Here is a 16,412-nt window from a genome sequence, read left to right on the forward strand (position 1 = left end):
GATATATCCGGTGTGGAAGTAGGCCAACATTTCTATTGGCAAATAGGTGGTTTCCAAGTCCATGCCCAAGTCCTTATTACGTCATGGGTCGTAATTGCTATCTTATTAGGTTCAGCTGCTATAGCTGTTCGGAACCCACAAACTATTCCGACCAATGGTCAGAATTTCTTCGAATATGTCCTTGAATTCATTCGAGACTTGAGAAAAACTCAGGTTGGAGAAGAGTATGGTCCTCGGGTTCCCTTTATTGGAACTATGTTCCTATTTATTTTTGTTTCTAACTGGTCAGGGGCTATTTTACCTTGAAAAATAATACAGTTACCTCATTGGGAGTTAGCCGCACCTATCAATGATATAAACACTACCGTTGCTTTAGATTTACTCACGTCAGTGGCATATTTCTATGCGGGTCTTACCCAAAAAAGATTGGGTTATTTTGGTAAATACATTCAACCAACTCCAATCCTTTTATCAATTAACATCCTAGAAGATTTCACAAAACCCTTATCACTAAGTTTTCGGCTTTTCGGGAATATATTGGCTGATGAATTAGTAGTTGTTTTTCTTGTTTCTTTAGTACCTTTAGTGGTTCCTATACCTGTCATGTTCCTTGGATTATTTACAAGCGGGATTCAAGCTCTTATTTTTGCAACTTTAGCCGCGGCGTATATAGGCGAATCCATGGAAGGTCATCATTAACTAGATTTTCTGATTGATATTCGGGAATTCAAAATTATAAATAAAGGAAAGAGATCTAAAAGATCTTTTTCCTAAGATTCTTGGTGCATTGATGTCATACCGCCACTTCTATTTGTTCATTCAATTACAAGATTCTAATTATATTAGGGTTCATAACTTGAATCCAAATTGTTATGCTATCTAGTTTTTATGTGTGATTAAACAAAAATGATGTTCTATAGAACGATGGATTGCCATTTAATTTGATTTAATTCAAGGATTGTCCAAAATTCGAATTAATTCCATGCAAATTACATGGAATTAGGAAAATTAATTAATCCCATTATTGGCTCATTCTTCATCGAACCATATGGACCGATCTAGCAATGATGGAATGTATATTCTGTTTACTGAATCACATGAAATTTTACCCAACTTTATACCATTGAGCAGAGCAATAAGAATAATTTTCTATTCAAATTCGAATTTGCAACAGGATAAAACATTCCTGGAATCATAATTATGCCGATTATACTTTTTTAGAGTCTTGTATAAAATATCAAAAGTAATCCAATTTCTACCTATTATTATGATATTACAATCCGGTTGGGTACCCAAAAAGAAATGATTCAAGGTTTGATCCGTTCTCTATGAATGAGAGAAAAACAGAAAAATCAGGAATAATATAGAATTTCTTCTTTTTTTTTGCGAGACACTTTTACCTATAGCTATAGCAACCTATCCATCCGGATATTTCCTATCCCAGCTATACTCGGGGCAACACAGGAAGTGCTATCATAATTTCTATTTTGATTCAAAAAAAGGGAAGCATGATAATTTCTTATAGACATATATGGCTAAGATACCTAATTAGGATATCTTTGTAATAATCTCTGTTCCGGGGTTTACATATATATATATATAATTGTTGTTATAATGTAAATTTAATTGAAAAATATTGATTATTGAAAAGAATTGATACTGATAAGTATAAGTTGTATATCAACGTTATTTTGTTGACGTTGTTAAGGAAACGAAATTTGAGGTCCAAGAACTCTTCGTGGATTCAAGTCAATAGTTAATGGTTCCAATTTGCCCTGCATTTTTCATTTTGTAACTGAAAATGCACATTTACATTTGCTTTTGAAAGATAAAAAAGGGGGAAGTTTTTAGGTGTTGTTTATTTTGAGACTTGAGATACCATATAATCCATCAAAGGGAATCAACTGGGTTAAAAAAAAGGTTTTGGGGGGTTTAGGAAAGGGAGAAAGACAATGAGATTCAAGAAATAATAAACAAGAGAGCGTTCCCTCTATTTTATATCCGTTTGTTTGGCGGCATGGCCGAGTGGTCAGGCGGGGGGCTGCAAATCCTTTTACCACAGTTCCAATCCGGGTGCCGCCTCATCTACAAAAAATGGGAAAGACTTTCTTTTTTTGCTCAGCAGAAGCACTAGATTCTAGAGGAAACCAAAAGTAAAAACCATATTTTGGAGAGATATGGGGTAGGTAGTGCTGGGATTGTATATTTTATGCTTTTTGCTTATGAAGGGCAACAAAAGAAACTAAACAATAGGCCTTACTATTCCTACATCTTCCATTAAAAAAGATTTCCTTGATAGTACAAAGAAAATCCCTGTGTTGTGTATCTTGCTTGTGGTTAATCCTTCCCTATTATACCAGAAATCATATAGGAACTTGTTGTGGGTGGATTTTTTTGGATAGTTTGAACAATAGCATTTGGTCATAATCCATTTTTGACTCTGCACCATAGATTCCACTATTATTAGTGATCAATAATGGACGAATTTCTTCGTATTCATAAAGATAGGGGACATAATTCACATGGATATAGTAAGTCTTGCTTGGGCCGCTTTAATAGTAGTCTTTACATTTTCCCTTTCACTTGTAGTATGGGGAAGAAGTGGACTCTAAAAGCACTACTAATTGAGTTGAGTAATCAAACTGTAGCCATTTTTCATCTATCGTTCTGCAAAGGGATTTTAAATATTAAATATCCATTTCAAAATTATATTGGATTACAGTAATGGACTATATTAAAAAGAATCTTTCAATCAAACAAAGAAAATAGATGCAAGGAATAACTAGAATTGGAGTGTTAGTTACATGATGTACATCACATATATGAAATTTATAGATATGTACATATATGAAGATACAAGATACATCTTGTAGATTAATCTAGATGAAGCCTATACCTCTTTATACAGTACCAGTACAACTTTAGACAATACAATAATAGAAAATTTCTTTCTACCATACTATCAGATCTCATATACTGCTGATTCTAGTCCGCTCATTTCATTTAAGACGTGGAATGACAATCCCTTTTATTTCTTCAATCATTGATAAGAAAAAAGAAGTAAAGCTTCATTCAAATCAATTATTTTGACTGACTGTTTTTACGTAGATGATAAGTAAAAAAGCAGTAGGAACTAGAACGAACAGCGCAGTAGCAATAAATGCGAGAATATTTACTTCCATAATCCCATCGTTTTTTACTTCACAATAACTCGGGATCTAATCCCATAGAGATGATAAATCTTCTCCTTTAAATTCAATGAAATGAATTGCATTTATATTTATATTTGACACCAATAAACATTAATATCCGTATTGTTTATTTGTCAATTCCCACCCGAATCTCTATGGAATAGAGTAGATTGTTGCTAAGATTTCATGCATATAGTTGTATAATTTCACTTAATTTATTGATCATTAAGTGAAGTGGTAAGGCAACGGGTTTTGGTCCCGCGACTCGGACGTTCGAATCCTTCCGTCCCAGAGAAGTCCAATTAGGTTCAAAATGTAATGTTGAATAAAATCGAATCCTTTTTTCTTAACTTAGTTCTACTGATTCTTTTCTGAATCATATCTTTCCCTTTTTTCTCGCAAAACAACCCAGGGCAAATGACATGCCGATAGAGCAAAATCTATTTCCTATCCTACCTGACTAGGAAATAGCTCAATAGTTGAATTCAAAAATTAGATGGGCTCTTCCGTGTCTGCCTATTCCGTCGATATTCCTAGTTGCTTAGAAAGACTTTATGGTCTTTGAATAAAAAAAAATAACGCATTCAAAGTGAAAATGCGAAAAAACTCTACCTTACTTCCACTATATCTAAAGTAAATAGGGGAATCCAGTTATTAGTTATTGATTCTCTGGGGATCTTGGAAGTCTAAACTAAACAAGAAGGGGATCTTGGGACTACTTAAATTTTCATTCCATCATCGAGATAATGGTTCATTCAAAATCTATGGGTGATTGAGTCGGAAATAAGATATCTATTATACTTTTTTAACTACCGGCTATTATCTGATTGCGAAATCTTTTAATTTATTTCAGGATCAAATAAGAAAGATTCTATTGATATTTAAATATAAAATTTTAAAAACGAAACACTTTTAATGATGTTTTATCGATCTTTGGTTCTCGAAGAGATGTGAGATTTGTTAATTTTAATTCTATCGACTCATTTATGGCCTTTCTAGTTCATTGGACCATTTCTTTGGTTAATGATTAATACTCATTTTGTTCCGGTATTAGAAATTTAATTAAAGACCCTCCCCTTTTTTAGTTAGGTGTTTTTAGCTTTGTTGGTCAAGAAAGGTTGAATCTTTCATTTTGTTCCGGTATTAGAAAAGCGTTTTTTTCTTCATTTTCTGTATAAATTATTTTGCTCATAGAATAAAAGATGGGGTTAATTAAATTGAATCCTTTGCGAAGACTTCTACAGAAAAAAGGACCTTTCCATATAGAAAAAGAAAGTATGAAAGTATAGATTACAATGTGCCGATTGAACCAATGACTATTCATGATTCCATATTGAATCAATTCCATACCGGCTCCAAACTAGAGGAAAGTTATGGTAAAACTTCGTTTAAAATGATGTGGAAGAAAGCAACGTGCGACTTGAAGGACATGATCGGTTGTGGATTCTTACATCCACCATTTTATAAAGGAATGAAGGTGCTATTGGCTCGACATAGTTTTTTCTGTTTCACTAGAACAATCCCTTTTTGTTGGGTTGTAAATAGTACATGATGGAGCTCGAGTAGAAAGTCTTGATTCATTTCTCAGGGGAAAAGGTCTAGGGTTAGTGTCAATCAATAAGTCGGAACAACTTCGTAAGTATATCTTCAATATAGAAATCGAAAGGATCCAATTCGAACAAACGTTTCAAAAAAAGGAAATTCTTTTCTTGGAATTGTCAAAAAACTCTTTTGATCAAAACAAAAGTGTATCGCATAGGAATCAATCCTTCATCTGATTCTTCGATAGAAAAAAAATCACAAAAGGTATGTTGCTGCCGTTTTGAAAGATTAAAGATCACCGAAGTAATGTCTAAACCCAATGATTCAAAGCAACGATAAAGGATCTTGGAACAAGAAAACACCATTTTCTGTTGTCTCAACAATAGGTTCGGTCAGGGCGAGGAATAAAAAATGGACTCTAAACAAGACAAAGCAAGGGGGTTAGAGACATCTCAATAAATAAAATGCCTAAGCTTAAGGATTTTCCTTTGAGCTCTTTGACAATTATACAACTTGAGTTATGAGTACGAATGGTTTTTTCTTTTCTGCGAGATGGAAGAAAAAAAGGAATGCAAAAAATGTCTAATGTATTTGATGATTTTATCAATCTATTTGGAACTATATACATAAATTCAAATCATTCTTTCTCGAGTCGTACGAGGAGAAAACCTCCTATACGTTTCTAGGGGGATCGTTGTTCATCTACATCTATCCCAATGAGCCATCTATCGAATCGTTGCAATTGATGTTCGATCCCGAAGAGAAGGAAGAGATCTTCGAAAAGTGGGTTTTTACGATCCGATAAAGAATCAAACTTATTCAAACGTTCCCGCTATTCTCTATTTCCTTGAAAAAGCCGCTCAACCCACAGGAACCGCTCATGATATTTCAAAGAAGGCAGAGGTGTTTAAGGAACTTCCCGTTAATCAAACGAACTTTAAATAATGAATAAAGAAAAAGAAAGTGGGGGTTCCATAATGTGAACTTAACTTCCCGTAATTTCTTCTTTTTTCACTCTTTTTATTGTTCTATTTATACGAATTTACTATTAGGTTGCTTTCATATAATCCCAAATTATCGATTCTAGAAAAAAATGAAATATTTTTTCTTGATATGGTTTTTGTTAGGATGACACCAAGAAAAGGGGGTTAAGCTTGCTTATTGTCCTTTTAGTTATATTTGAGTTTTTTCTTTTTTTCTTTATGTTTTCACCGTTTATATTGACAATAGTGTATTGAACAAATATAATTGGATCGTGGATAAATGAATCTATTTATCCACGTCCCATAAGTTTTGTTTTTTGCTTCATAAAAAAGTGTTCGTTAGATTTGCTGTAAGTTTAATCCTTTGATGTGTCCGTTCAATCTAATCTATTTCTTTTTTTTATTTCGATCGTATCTACACATCATAATTATATTATTTGGGTTGCTAACTCAACGGTAGAGTACTCGGATTTTAAGTGCGGCTAGATTCTTTTACACATTTGGATGAAGCAACGGATTCGTCCATACCATTGGTAAAGTTTGTAAGACCACGACTGATCCTTAAAGGGAATGAATGGAAAAAATAGCATGTCGTATCAATGCAAAACTCTGAGAATTTATCGTCCTTACCAGAGCGGTACAAGATATTGTTTGAATTCTTGGAGCGTGAGAAAAAAAATTCACGGATGGGTCGAGTGAATAAATGGATAGAGCCATACGGCTCCAATTATAGGGAAATAAAAAGCAACAGGCATTTGTTCTTAATTTGAATGATTACCCGATCTAATTATACGTTAAAAATATATTAGTGCCTAACGCGGTAAAAGGTTCTCCTACACGTGGATTATCTATTTTTTTATGAATCCTAACTATTCACTATATCTTCATTATAGTATGGATGGGAGACGAATGTGTAGAAGAAGGGGTATATTGATAAAGATAAAAAATTTCCAAAATCAAAAGAGCGATCGGGTTGCAAAAATAAAGGATTTCTAACCATTATCAATTGGATTAAAAAAGGTAGGATCCGTTGATTATCCTATCTGTCTCCGAGGTGTCTAGTTTTTTACTATTATATACCTTGTTTTGACTGTATCGCACTATGTATCATTTGTGAACCCAAGAAATCCTTTACCTTTGTTTCAAATCGAATTTTAAATGAAGGAATTAGAAGCATATTCAAAAATAAATAGATCTCGGCAACAAGACTTCCTATATCCACTTCTCTTTCAGGAGTATATTTATGCACTTGCTCATGATCATGATTTAAATGGATCAATTCTATATGAATCCGTGAAAAATGTAGGTTATGATAATAAATAAAGTTCGTTGCTTGTGAAACGTTTAATTGCTCAAATGTATCAACATAAACATTTTAATTTGATGATTTCGACAAATGTTGCTAAAAAAAAAAAAATTTGTTGCGCACAACCCAAATGTTTGTTATCAAATGATATCCGAGGGGCTTTCAGTCATAGTAGAAATTCCATTTTCACTACGATTAGTCTCTTTTCTAGAAGGAAAGGATATAAAAAAATCTCATAATTTACGATCCATTCATAATAAAATTTCCTTTTTTAGAGGATAAATTATTACATTTAACTCATGTGTCAGATATACTAATACCCTACCCTGTCCATTTGGAAATCTTGGTTCAAATTCTACGCTCTTGGATACAAGATGTTCCCTCTTTGCATTTATTGCGATTCTTTCTCCATGAGTATCGTAATTGCTATAGTCTTATTACTCAAAATAAAGCAATTTCCTTTTTTTCAAAGGAGAATCAACGCTTTTTCTTCTTCCTATATAATTCTCATGTATATGAATGCGAATCCATATTAGTTTTTCTCCGTAAACAATCTTTTCGTTTACGATCAACATCTTTTAGAATCCTTCTTGAGCGAATAAATTTATATGGAAAAATGGAGCATCCTGTAGTAGTGTTTAGTAATAACTTTCAGACCTTCCTATGGTTGTTCAAGGATCCTTTTATGCATTATGTCAGATATCAAGGAAAATCAATTCTGGCTTCAAAGGGAAGTACTCTTTTGATGAATAAATGGAAATGGAATCTTGTAAATTTATGGCAATGTAATTTTTCCTTGTGGTCTCAACCATAAAGAATCAAAGTGTATTTACTTTACCAATGAGTCGCGAAATGTTATGGTTCTTACATATGATTTCTTCACTTATTCAGAAGTAATTCGCGAGATCCTGCACCCTTCATTTACCTAGTTTAGTTCTAAAGAAAAAAGAAAGTGCAGCTGGTTAGATTCGGCCTATTCTTGAAATAAACAACCCGCACACACTCCCTTTCCAAAAAAGATCAATACACCAAGTACTACGCTTAGATTTATTGGATTTGTTGCTAAAATATCGGTATTAAACCCGAAACTCCCTGCGGATGGCCAGTGACCCAAAGAAACGAAAGAATCGGTTACATTTTTCATATGATCTCCTCTTATAGATAGGACCAACAAAATCAAACAGAGTTTGTATCAATTCGTCCCTTTTTTTATTGTTTGATTTATTCTTTTTTTTCCCTTTTTTTTACATAGATTTTATTCTTCCATTTTGAATTTTTTTTGATATTTCAATTGAGGTTCCCACTCAAAAACACACTTAATAGAATTAGGTCCAGATCTCATGTCAGTCGTGAAATACCTCATCTTTTGCAACGCTTTCTAAAAAAAGGGTTTCATTGGACTAAGAACGGGAAGGAAGAAAGCGAGTAGGTCTGCTAATTCCTCATTCTCAAATCAGTCCTTCCCACGGATATTGTCTCAATCAAAAAGTGATTGTAGGAGTAAAATCTTAATAGAATTCAGAAAAGCAGGTGGGAAATCCAGGGCAATACAATTTAGAAAAAAAAAACTTTCTATTCTTAGGATTAAACAAAAGGATTCGCAAATAAAAGTGCTAATGCCACAACCAACCCATAAATTGTTAAAGCTTCCATAAAAGCCAGACTCAGCAATAAAGTACCTCGTATTTTACCCTCTGCCTCTGGTTGTCTCGCAATACCTTCTACGGCTTGTCCCGCAGCAATACCTTGACCAACTCCGGGTCCAATAGAAGCAAGCCCTACGGCCAATCCAGCAGCAATAACGGAAGCGGCAGAAATCAGTGGATTCATGGTAAGCTCCTCGCACCAAAATAAATAAATGGTTAATGATACAATCAAAACCAATAAATAATGCCTTATGATTCCATTACTAAGATATATTCAATTGAAGTAATTATATAATTGAATCGTCAGGACTACTTCGATTTCTCGTTTTTTGTTCCCATCCATCGAGTCTTTAGTTCCAAAGCATTCTTTCAATTCTTCGTTATTTTTCTCTTCTATATGCTCTTGGTTTCATGTGTTTATTCATTCGTCACAGACGAAATGGAAGGACTTCTATTGGAATCCTCATCTAAATTCATAGTGGGATCGTAAAGGAAATAAGATCTATGAATAGTTCATATATAACTAGTCAATATCTAATATCACATATACATATGTTTCTTCCATAGTGTAAACCAACTATTTCATTCTCATCTTATATACATTCGGATTCTAGAAAAACATACACAACAATTGGTTTATAGCCATTACATACACCTAAGTCGACTCCCCAACCTATTTTTTATGAAGCCCATTTGTCACTTCCTCTTTGCCCTTTAGTTATCATTATCCCGTATGAATCCAAATAGGCGGGTTGGTTGGTTCATTATCATTAGCCCAAATCAGTATCATTACATATCAATACAATATCAGGATTTGGTTGATGGTTTAGTTAATCTAAGGTAATAAAAAATCGGCTCTTAAATATCCACCAAAAAGAAAAACCAGGATTTACCCCGTAACCTTTAAACCTATGTAACGTATCTCTAATCAATAAGAATTTCCTTCTTCTATTCTTCCATATTATGTTTCTACTTCAACAAAGGGTTACTTTCTTCTACCTCAACAAAGGGTTACTTACGAAAATAATTGATTAACCAAAACTTTAACCAGCCCGGGAATTTTGCCATTCATATAATAACCCAGGGTATTTTACCATAGATATAATTTTTGATTAAGTAAATTATTTTACCCGTCACCCTTTTATGAATGGCAAAATACCTTAGCTTATGTGGTCGAGGTGAGTGAATGTATGCAGTCAACTTCACCGTGTGGTTTTGAGGAAAATCTACTTGCCCGCTGACAGAGGAAAATCTACTTGCCCGCTGACAGATTAACGCGGCTTGAAATGGTGGTGATGCCCTTGTGGCTTGTGCATGAACACTTGTGGGTTCTTTAGCAAATTTAGATTATTAGATTCTTTTTTTTGTTCTTCTCTTTCATAGGAGGGTAGATCTTAGGTCATAAATTTTGTTAGATCTTCTGTCAGATTATGTAGCTTTCATATCTTTCTATTTACAAGCCTATCAGGTTCTGTGATGACCCGACCAAAAATTAGCTGCCACGCAAAAATAAAGTGATAGAGTACAAAAACCGGAAAGAAGAATTTTTGTGAAGGATACTTGGAAGGTCAACCGAGCTGAATAAGCGCAGAATACCTCTTTAATGGCTCTCTGTCAACCAAAACCTGTGATTCTCGAGATTAAGAATCTCTCTTGCTTGCGCTGTAAACTTCATATTGGTCCAGATGTTGAACTTTGTTGCCATGTGATTCACTGAGAGAGTATGAACCACATTAATGAGATACAAGGATCTAAACTATGAAGCTAGAATACCAAATAAAACAAAGGGTTAGGATTTAGCACCTGTTTTCTAGACTCTGTTCTACTAGATGCCGGAGAACTTTCTGAGTACCTATAGTTAAAACTGATTCAGGTGAACAACCAAGACTTCAATTAAAACAAAGTATAGAAGTAAACATATACACAGAGATCTGAGAATCTTGCTACCAGATCAATAAAAGACAACCAAACAGCAGAATTGTAACCTTATAAACTACTATCAACAGAAGAACGACGAAAGGCTTCACTTCTCACTCATGTTTACATGCAATCGTAAAGCTTGAAGAGTCCCGTGAGTAATAAGTTCCAGCTGGCAGAACAGCATGAACTACTTCTCACTTGATCACTTCATTTCAGCTGCCACAGAATGATTGCTGCTGTTGCGTTTGAGGAACTGCTATTCGTGATCTGGAAGGCTGTAGGGGACGTGAGCAATTTAAAATGCCTTGCACTTTCACAGCCTCTTGAATATGGATTCACTGATTCTTCTTGTTTGGCCCTTTTGCTGAAGAAACAATTAACAATCATTAAGAAGAAAATAGAATCACGCAGTGATACATCCAGTAGCAGAGAATATGATGCAAACAGTTCATTTCAGCCTATATGGCATACAATTAACTCCCTACTTGATAGGAAAAAGAAAAAAAAAACTAATACTGGTAAGGTTTATAAAATACGGTTTCTCTCACCAATTATTTAGCAGAAGAATTTCGCTGTAACGATGGAAACCAGCTACTCGGATGACCATTCCTGCTGCCTGAGGCATGCCCAAGGGTTGAAGTTTCAGTTGTCACCATAGGTTGTGAAGCAATTCTACTGGAGGAACCAGCAATAGCAGCTGTGCTAGACGTCGCATGCCCATTTTCAGCGAAGCTGCTCATTTTCTGCAACAAATAACAAACCAATCATCCAAGGAAGTTATAGTCGGAACCAGGTTAAAGAATGGCAGTACTATTGAGCACTAATAGCAAAGAGGAGAGATTTCAGATACACCACATGATTACTTACAGAATTCTCCATAGGCCTACTAGAACTCGAAATCCTCTGTGTTGATGATTTAAATTGCATCCGTATCCCAGGACGAGTACCATCAGTGGACACAAGGCGGTCGGTGACCTCAGCCGAATAAGCAGCACCATTTCCACCTGAAACTGAAGTGACGGTACAAATTATGGGTGTTATTACAAGCATCTATTCAAACAATATCAGATTTAAAACCCATACAGGCCTTCATATTTCAAAATCTCATTTGGAAATCATTTTAAAAGAATCACAAACTTTTTCATGCTACACAATTGCACATCCAAGGTAACAACGAGTTACTACGTTCAAATTTTTGAGTTCAGCTGTCAAAACTGTGAATCCTCGAGAGTCGAGACTACTCTTTAAATTTCATGAGAAAAGAAAATGTATCAATACAGAAAGTGCATATTGTCAGAGGTTACCTCTATGCTTGTTAGCATCTGTTGGCATTGCTCGACTTCCAGTCGCTATAGGAGGTGGCTGCAAAAATAGATACTGACATGTGTTAGAACAGAGACAGTACACCATACGTCCATACGAGATTCATTAAGAGCATTAAAGGAAGACCGCCTAAAAAAACTGTGAAGTATTTTGACTAAAACATAATTCGCACTCAGATACTTCGTACAGTCCCTATTTCAACCTTCAACCTTGTATAGTCGATTAGTGTTTGTTATGCTCATTATTTAGCTACCAAAACTTCCATCTTCCGAAATATTATTACTGAATAAAAATATTTGATATGTTAATTTTTAACACTACAATTCCATTTTCAAAGTGAAGTATTATCGCTAGAAAAATATTTTCTCTACTTCCTACTGCAGAGTCCCATCTTTTAAGTGAAGTTAAGCAGGTTGACAAAAAAGAATTAGAAAATCGGAATACTAACAGGCCCCCGTGGCTGAACTTTTGTCTTTTGTGCTTGCTGGTACTTTAGGATAGTCCAGTCAAATATGTAATCGAACTGATGTCCTGCGAGGCAATACCAAACCATATTAATGTAAGCTTTGAACATGCACTCATGATCACTCACATAAATTCACACATCTTTGCAAAGTAAGACTAAAAACAGGCAACTAAGATGGTGGGGAAAACTTCATCAATACCTTCACGAGTAAACAAATCACGGAATAGGCGTTTTAAGAAACCATAATCTGGTCGTTGATCAAACGTCAAAGAATGGCAGTAATGGAAGTACGAGGCAAACTCCACCGGATGGGACTTGCACAAAACCTTCATAAGACAGAGCAAAGATAGGACATTGAACATCAGATGAACACAACTCAACATAGCCATAAAACTTAAGGGTGTATATTGTGCTAAAACCACATACTTCAATAGGAGTGGATAGCTTCTTCTCACATATCTTGTCATATTTTTGCTTCTTTGTAGCAGCTTTTAAACCCTGCCAGGGAAGACTTTAAACAAAAGTGTCATCATCAGAAAATAGACAAAGCTAGGATAACCAGAACATGGCAATATCATTACTTAAGAGCACCCAGATCCAAATAGGTGGAAGAAGGCTACCACCAATCAGGGTTGAGCTCTACGATTTATGCCGAAAATGATTTTGCAAAAGATTTTGTCATAGTCGTATTTCATAGAATTGGGATTAGGGGAAAGATCATACCTTCCTCTTAAAAAGTATAAAAGCACATAACCAAGAGACTCCAAATCATCTCGCCGACTTTGTTCTGCAGAAGGAAACCATTGTGAGTAGTGGAAATACTCACTTCTAGTTAATTCAAAAAAGAAAGCTATGTCAAATTTTTGCATACCAATGCCAAGGTGAGTATTGCAACTCGCATATCGAGCAGTCCCTGTTAAACTTTTGTTCTCTCTGAAATATAGAAAGAAAAATAAGTTTATAAAATTCAAGTCTTGGTGATGATGATGAGTTAAGAAGATAATAAACAATAATAGAACTTTCCCATGTATAAAACTGTACCAAGTATTCCTAGTTAAAGCAAAACCGTCAAAGCATAAACCACCAGAAAGATAATTGTTAATAATTGATGATCAGCAAATACTTAATGTAATTGATCTTAGTGTTGAGAATGTCAACACTCGATAACAGACACAAATGATCAGACAATAATTTTATACTTACCCCAGAAATATTGCCTAAGGTTGGTTAAACTAAAAGACCAAACAAAGGAAATCACTCGCTTTTACACCAAAATCATAGCAAGCGAAAAATGTATACCTATAAGGAATGTGGCGGTTAGTGGTAGACTCCCGATATCTTTTAGCAAGTCCAAAATCAATGATATAGACCTGAAAAATAAACATAAAGAGAACATTATTATTCATGTGAAGCTGAACATCTTATATTATGTAGAAGGAAGAAAACCGCAGAAGGTTTCAGCTCCATAAAACTCAAATAAGTATACCAAGGAAAGAAATTTAGTACTTGATTTGCTTTCCGACCAAGACCCATGAGGAAGTTATCTGGTTTGATGTCCCGATGCAAAAATCCTTTAGAGTGCATATACTCAATTCTTGTAATCTAAAAACAAGTAAAAAAATTCAATCAGCTGTCAATACACAGTTCACTCCATTAAGCAACACCAGTATACTACAGTTACCCAAGATAGCCGTAAGCAGTAGACTTGCTTCAGTAATTTAGATAACTTCGAACTAATTACATCAACTGTTGCTTACCATTTGATCAGCCAACATTAAGACTGTTTTTAAAGAAAATTTCCTTCCACAGTATACAAAAAGATCTTCTAAACTCGGTCCCAACAAATCAATGACCAAAACATTCTCTTCCCCATCAACCCCAAACCACTTTATCCCCGCAATACCACCTAATCAAATCAAAACATTAAAAAATCCCCAAATTCGACAAAAATAGCATAAAATTCAGTACTTTAGTTAAAGGTATAGAGACTAATGACTAGTAATAACACAATACATACTTCCTCCTTGAAGAATATTATACAATTTTGCTTCATATAGAAGCTGTGGGTGCTTTGTCTTTGTGTTTTCCTGTAAAAAAAAAAAGAAAACAGTAAATATCATAATCAAATTCAGGTGAAATTTCAGCATAAATAGTTACAAATTTGAGAAATCAATTAACCAATACTTACAATCTTAACAGCAAAGATCTCATTTGTATCAATCTGTGTTGCTGTAAAATTCATCAAACAAAAAAAAATCAGGATCCTCAGAACAAATCAATCAATTTTTGATCAAAATCAAATCGAATCGGAGAAGACAAACTGACCAAGGTAGATTTCACCAAAGGATCCACTGCCGATCTTTCTTCCTAACTTATACTTTGCACCTACAATCCTTTCCATACTCATAATAACAATAAATAACCCTAAATCCTAATTTAATAAATAGATTAAATTAGGGTTTCAGAAATTTCTGAAAGATAAAAGAGAAGATGAAGATGAAAAACACGAAGAAAAAAAAGAGGTGTTTTTGATTGACGGTGAGAACCTAACCTAACAGACGAACAACTCTTCTTCTTCTAGACTTCTAGTGTGTGTCTGTCTTCACACAAAACAGATAGCGAGTCCTAAAAGGGAAGGGATATGAAAGTCACAAAATTTTCTATGTTGAGGATGGATTGAAGTTAATATATTTTTCAGGGGTATCCTTCAGAAATTCATTAATTGTTACCAAAAAAAAAAAGAATGCCTAGGACGATTCCTATGGCAATGTTCAAATGAAAAATACGTGATGGTTAGACTATGGTTGCCTTTGGAGATAAATTTTGGTATTTATTTTGTTTTCTCTATAATTACAATATTTTTATTAACATCTAGAAATTTAGACCTCTAATTAAATAAAATTCATTTCTGATGGTCAGATCCTGGAAATTTAGATTATTTCCGATTGTCGGATCCTGGAAATTTAGATTATTAACATAGATAACAAAAGGTATGACTGATGGTCGAGAAAATAAGAGAGAGAAGACAGGAGAAAGCTCTGCTCTGCCACTATCACGTAAGCAAGTCTTTGTTCTTCACCTTTTAAATCTGTATTTTTCGGGTTATAAATTTTTCTCAAATTCATATCATCCACAGTTTAATCAATCTCCTATTAGCCTTATTTCTCAGCAGTCTAAAAAAAATCACAAACCACATCCTTCAATTTATTCATAATTTTAATGTCAAGAATCAAAGTAATCATGAAACTACAACTTCAATTTTATTAACAAACCAATTACTTTTACATCCAGTATTATTCAATCAAAAAAACATACCCCTACTCTCAGTCCTATTTTTATTCCCTTAACCAAGTCTAGCATTCAAAAATTGTTTCATCAAATCATTGAAGTTTTCTAAACAGAAAAAACATAAAGCAAAGATATATTTTCATCATGACTTTCATAAAAACTTCCACCATACGTACATCTCTGACCGATCATTACCAGCAACACCAAAATTCGTCTCCTGATACCCATTCTCCTAAAAAAAACATTCCTAAACAACATCCACATTTAGGGCTTCGGGCATGGTACGAGCAAACATCCGGGAAGCCTCTTCTCGGAAAGATAACACGAATATATCATGTCATCTATTCGCCCATGCCTTTCGCTTTTCTGTGCTGCATCCTCTGGAACAGTTGATGACCCACTACTGCTTCCTTCATCTTCATCTCCAATTACATTTTCATATTTTTCTTCTTCAATATCACTCTCTGTTGCGATTTTTGTTTTCCTCTAGTAAACTACGCGATTCTCTTGTCTTGCTTGTCTTTCCCTTGCTTTTCTTGCACCTCTTGCATCATTTTTTTTTTACCGACAACTGAAACTCCTCATTGTTCTCAATTTTATAACGACCAAACTCCTCTTGATTTTTTTCCTCTCTAACGCTTGATTCACAAATGGTACCAATCTCTCTATCTCATGGCTTAGTAATGCCTTAACTGATCTTTTCGCACTCTCAAAGTCTGGTGAATCAATTACTTGTTCCCCCAACAT

The 16,412-nt window shown here is 34.4% G+C and overlaps 1 protein-coding gene across 6 annotated transcripts; it reads right to left on the reverse strand.

The window, feature by feature from the left end:
- Positions 1-10,062: 10,062 nt before the first annotated feature.
- On the reverse strand, positions 10,063-14,994 carry LOC113304002 (casein kinase 1-like protein 3). Of its 6 annotated transcripts, XM_026553101.1 has the most exons (17): positions 14,703-14,994; positions 14,566-14,606; positions 14,395-14,464; positions 14,135-14,283; positions 13,884-13,979; positions 13,677-13,747; positions 13,249-13,310; positions 13,101-13,164; positions 12,804-12,888; positions 12,577-12,703; positions 12,360-12,442; positions 11,893-11,950; positions 11,456-11,598; positions 11,137-11,331; positions 10,654-10,952; positions 10,472-10,520; positions 10,063-10,381 (listed from the first exon to the last, which is right to left on the reverse strand). In XM_026553101.1, exons 1-14 carry the CDS (start codon positions 14,782-14,784, stop codon positions 11,140-11,142), a joined length of 1,323 nt encoding a protein of 440 aa, XP_026408886.1. In that variant the 5' UTR covers positions 14,785-14,994; the 3' UTR covers positions 10,063-10,381; positions 10,472-10,520; positions 10,654-10,952; positions 11,137-11,139. The 6 variants fall into 6 exon arrangements, with proteins under 6 accessions (XP_026408886.1, XP_026408884.1, XP_026408885.1 ...); XM_026553099.1 differs by having other exon boundaries at positions 10,703-10,952; positions 13,101-13,310; XM_026553100.1 differs by having other exon boundaries at positions 10,472-10,532; positions 10,703-10,952; positions 13,101-13,310.
- Positions 14,995-16,412: the final 1,418 nt, after the last annotated feature.

This window comes from Papaver somniferum, chromosome 8, assembly GCF_003573695.1.
Source record: "Papaver somniferum cultivar HN1 chromosome 8, ASM357369v1, whole genome shotgun sequence".
Taxonomy (NCBI): domain Eukaryota; kingdom Viridiplantae; phylum Streptophyta; class Magnoliopsida; order Ranunculales; family Papaveraceae; genus Papaver; species Papaver somniferum.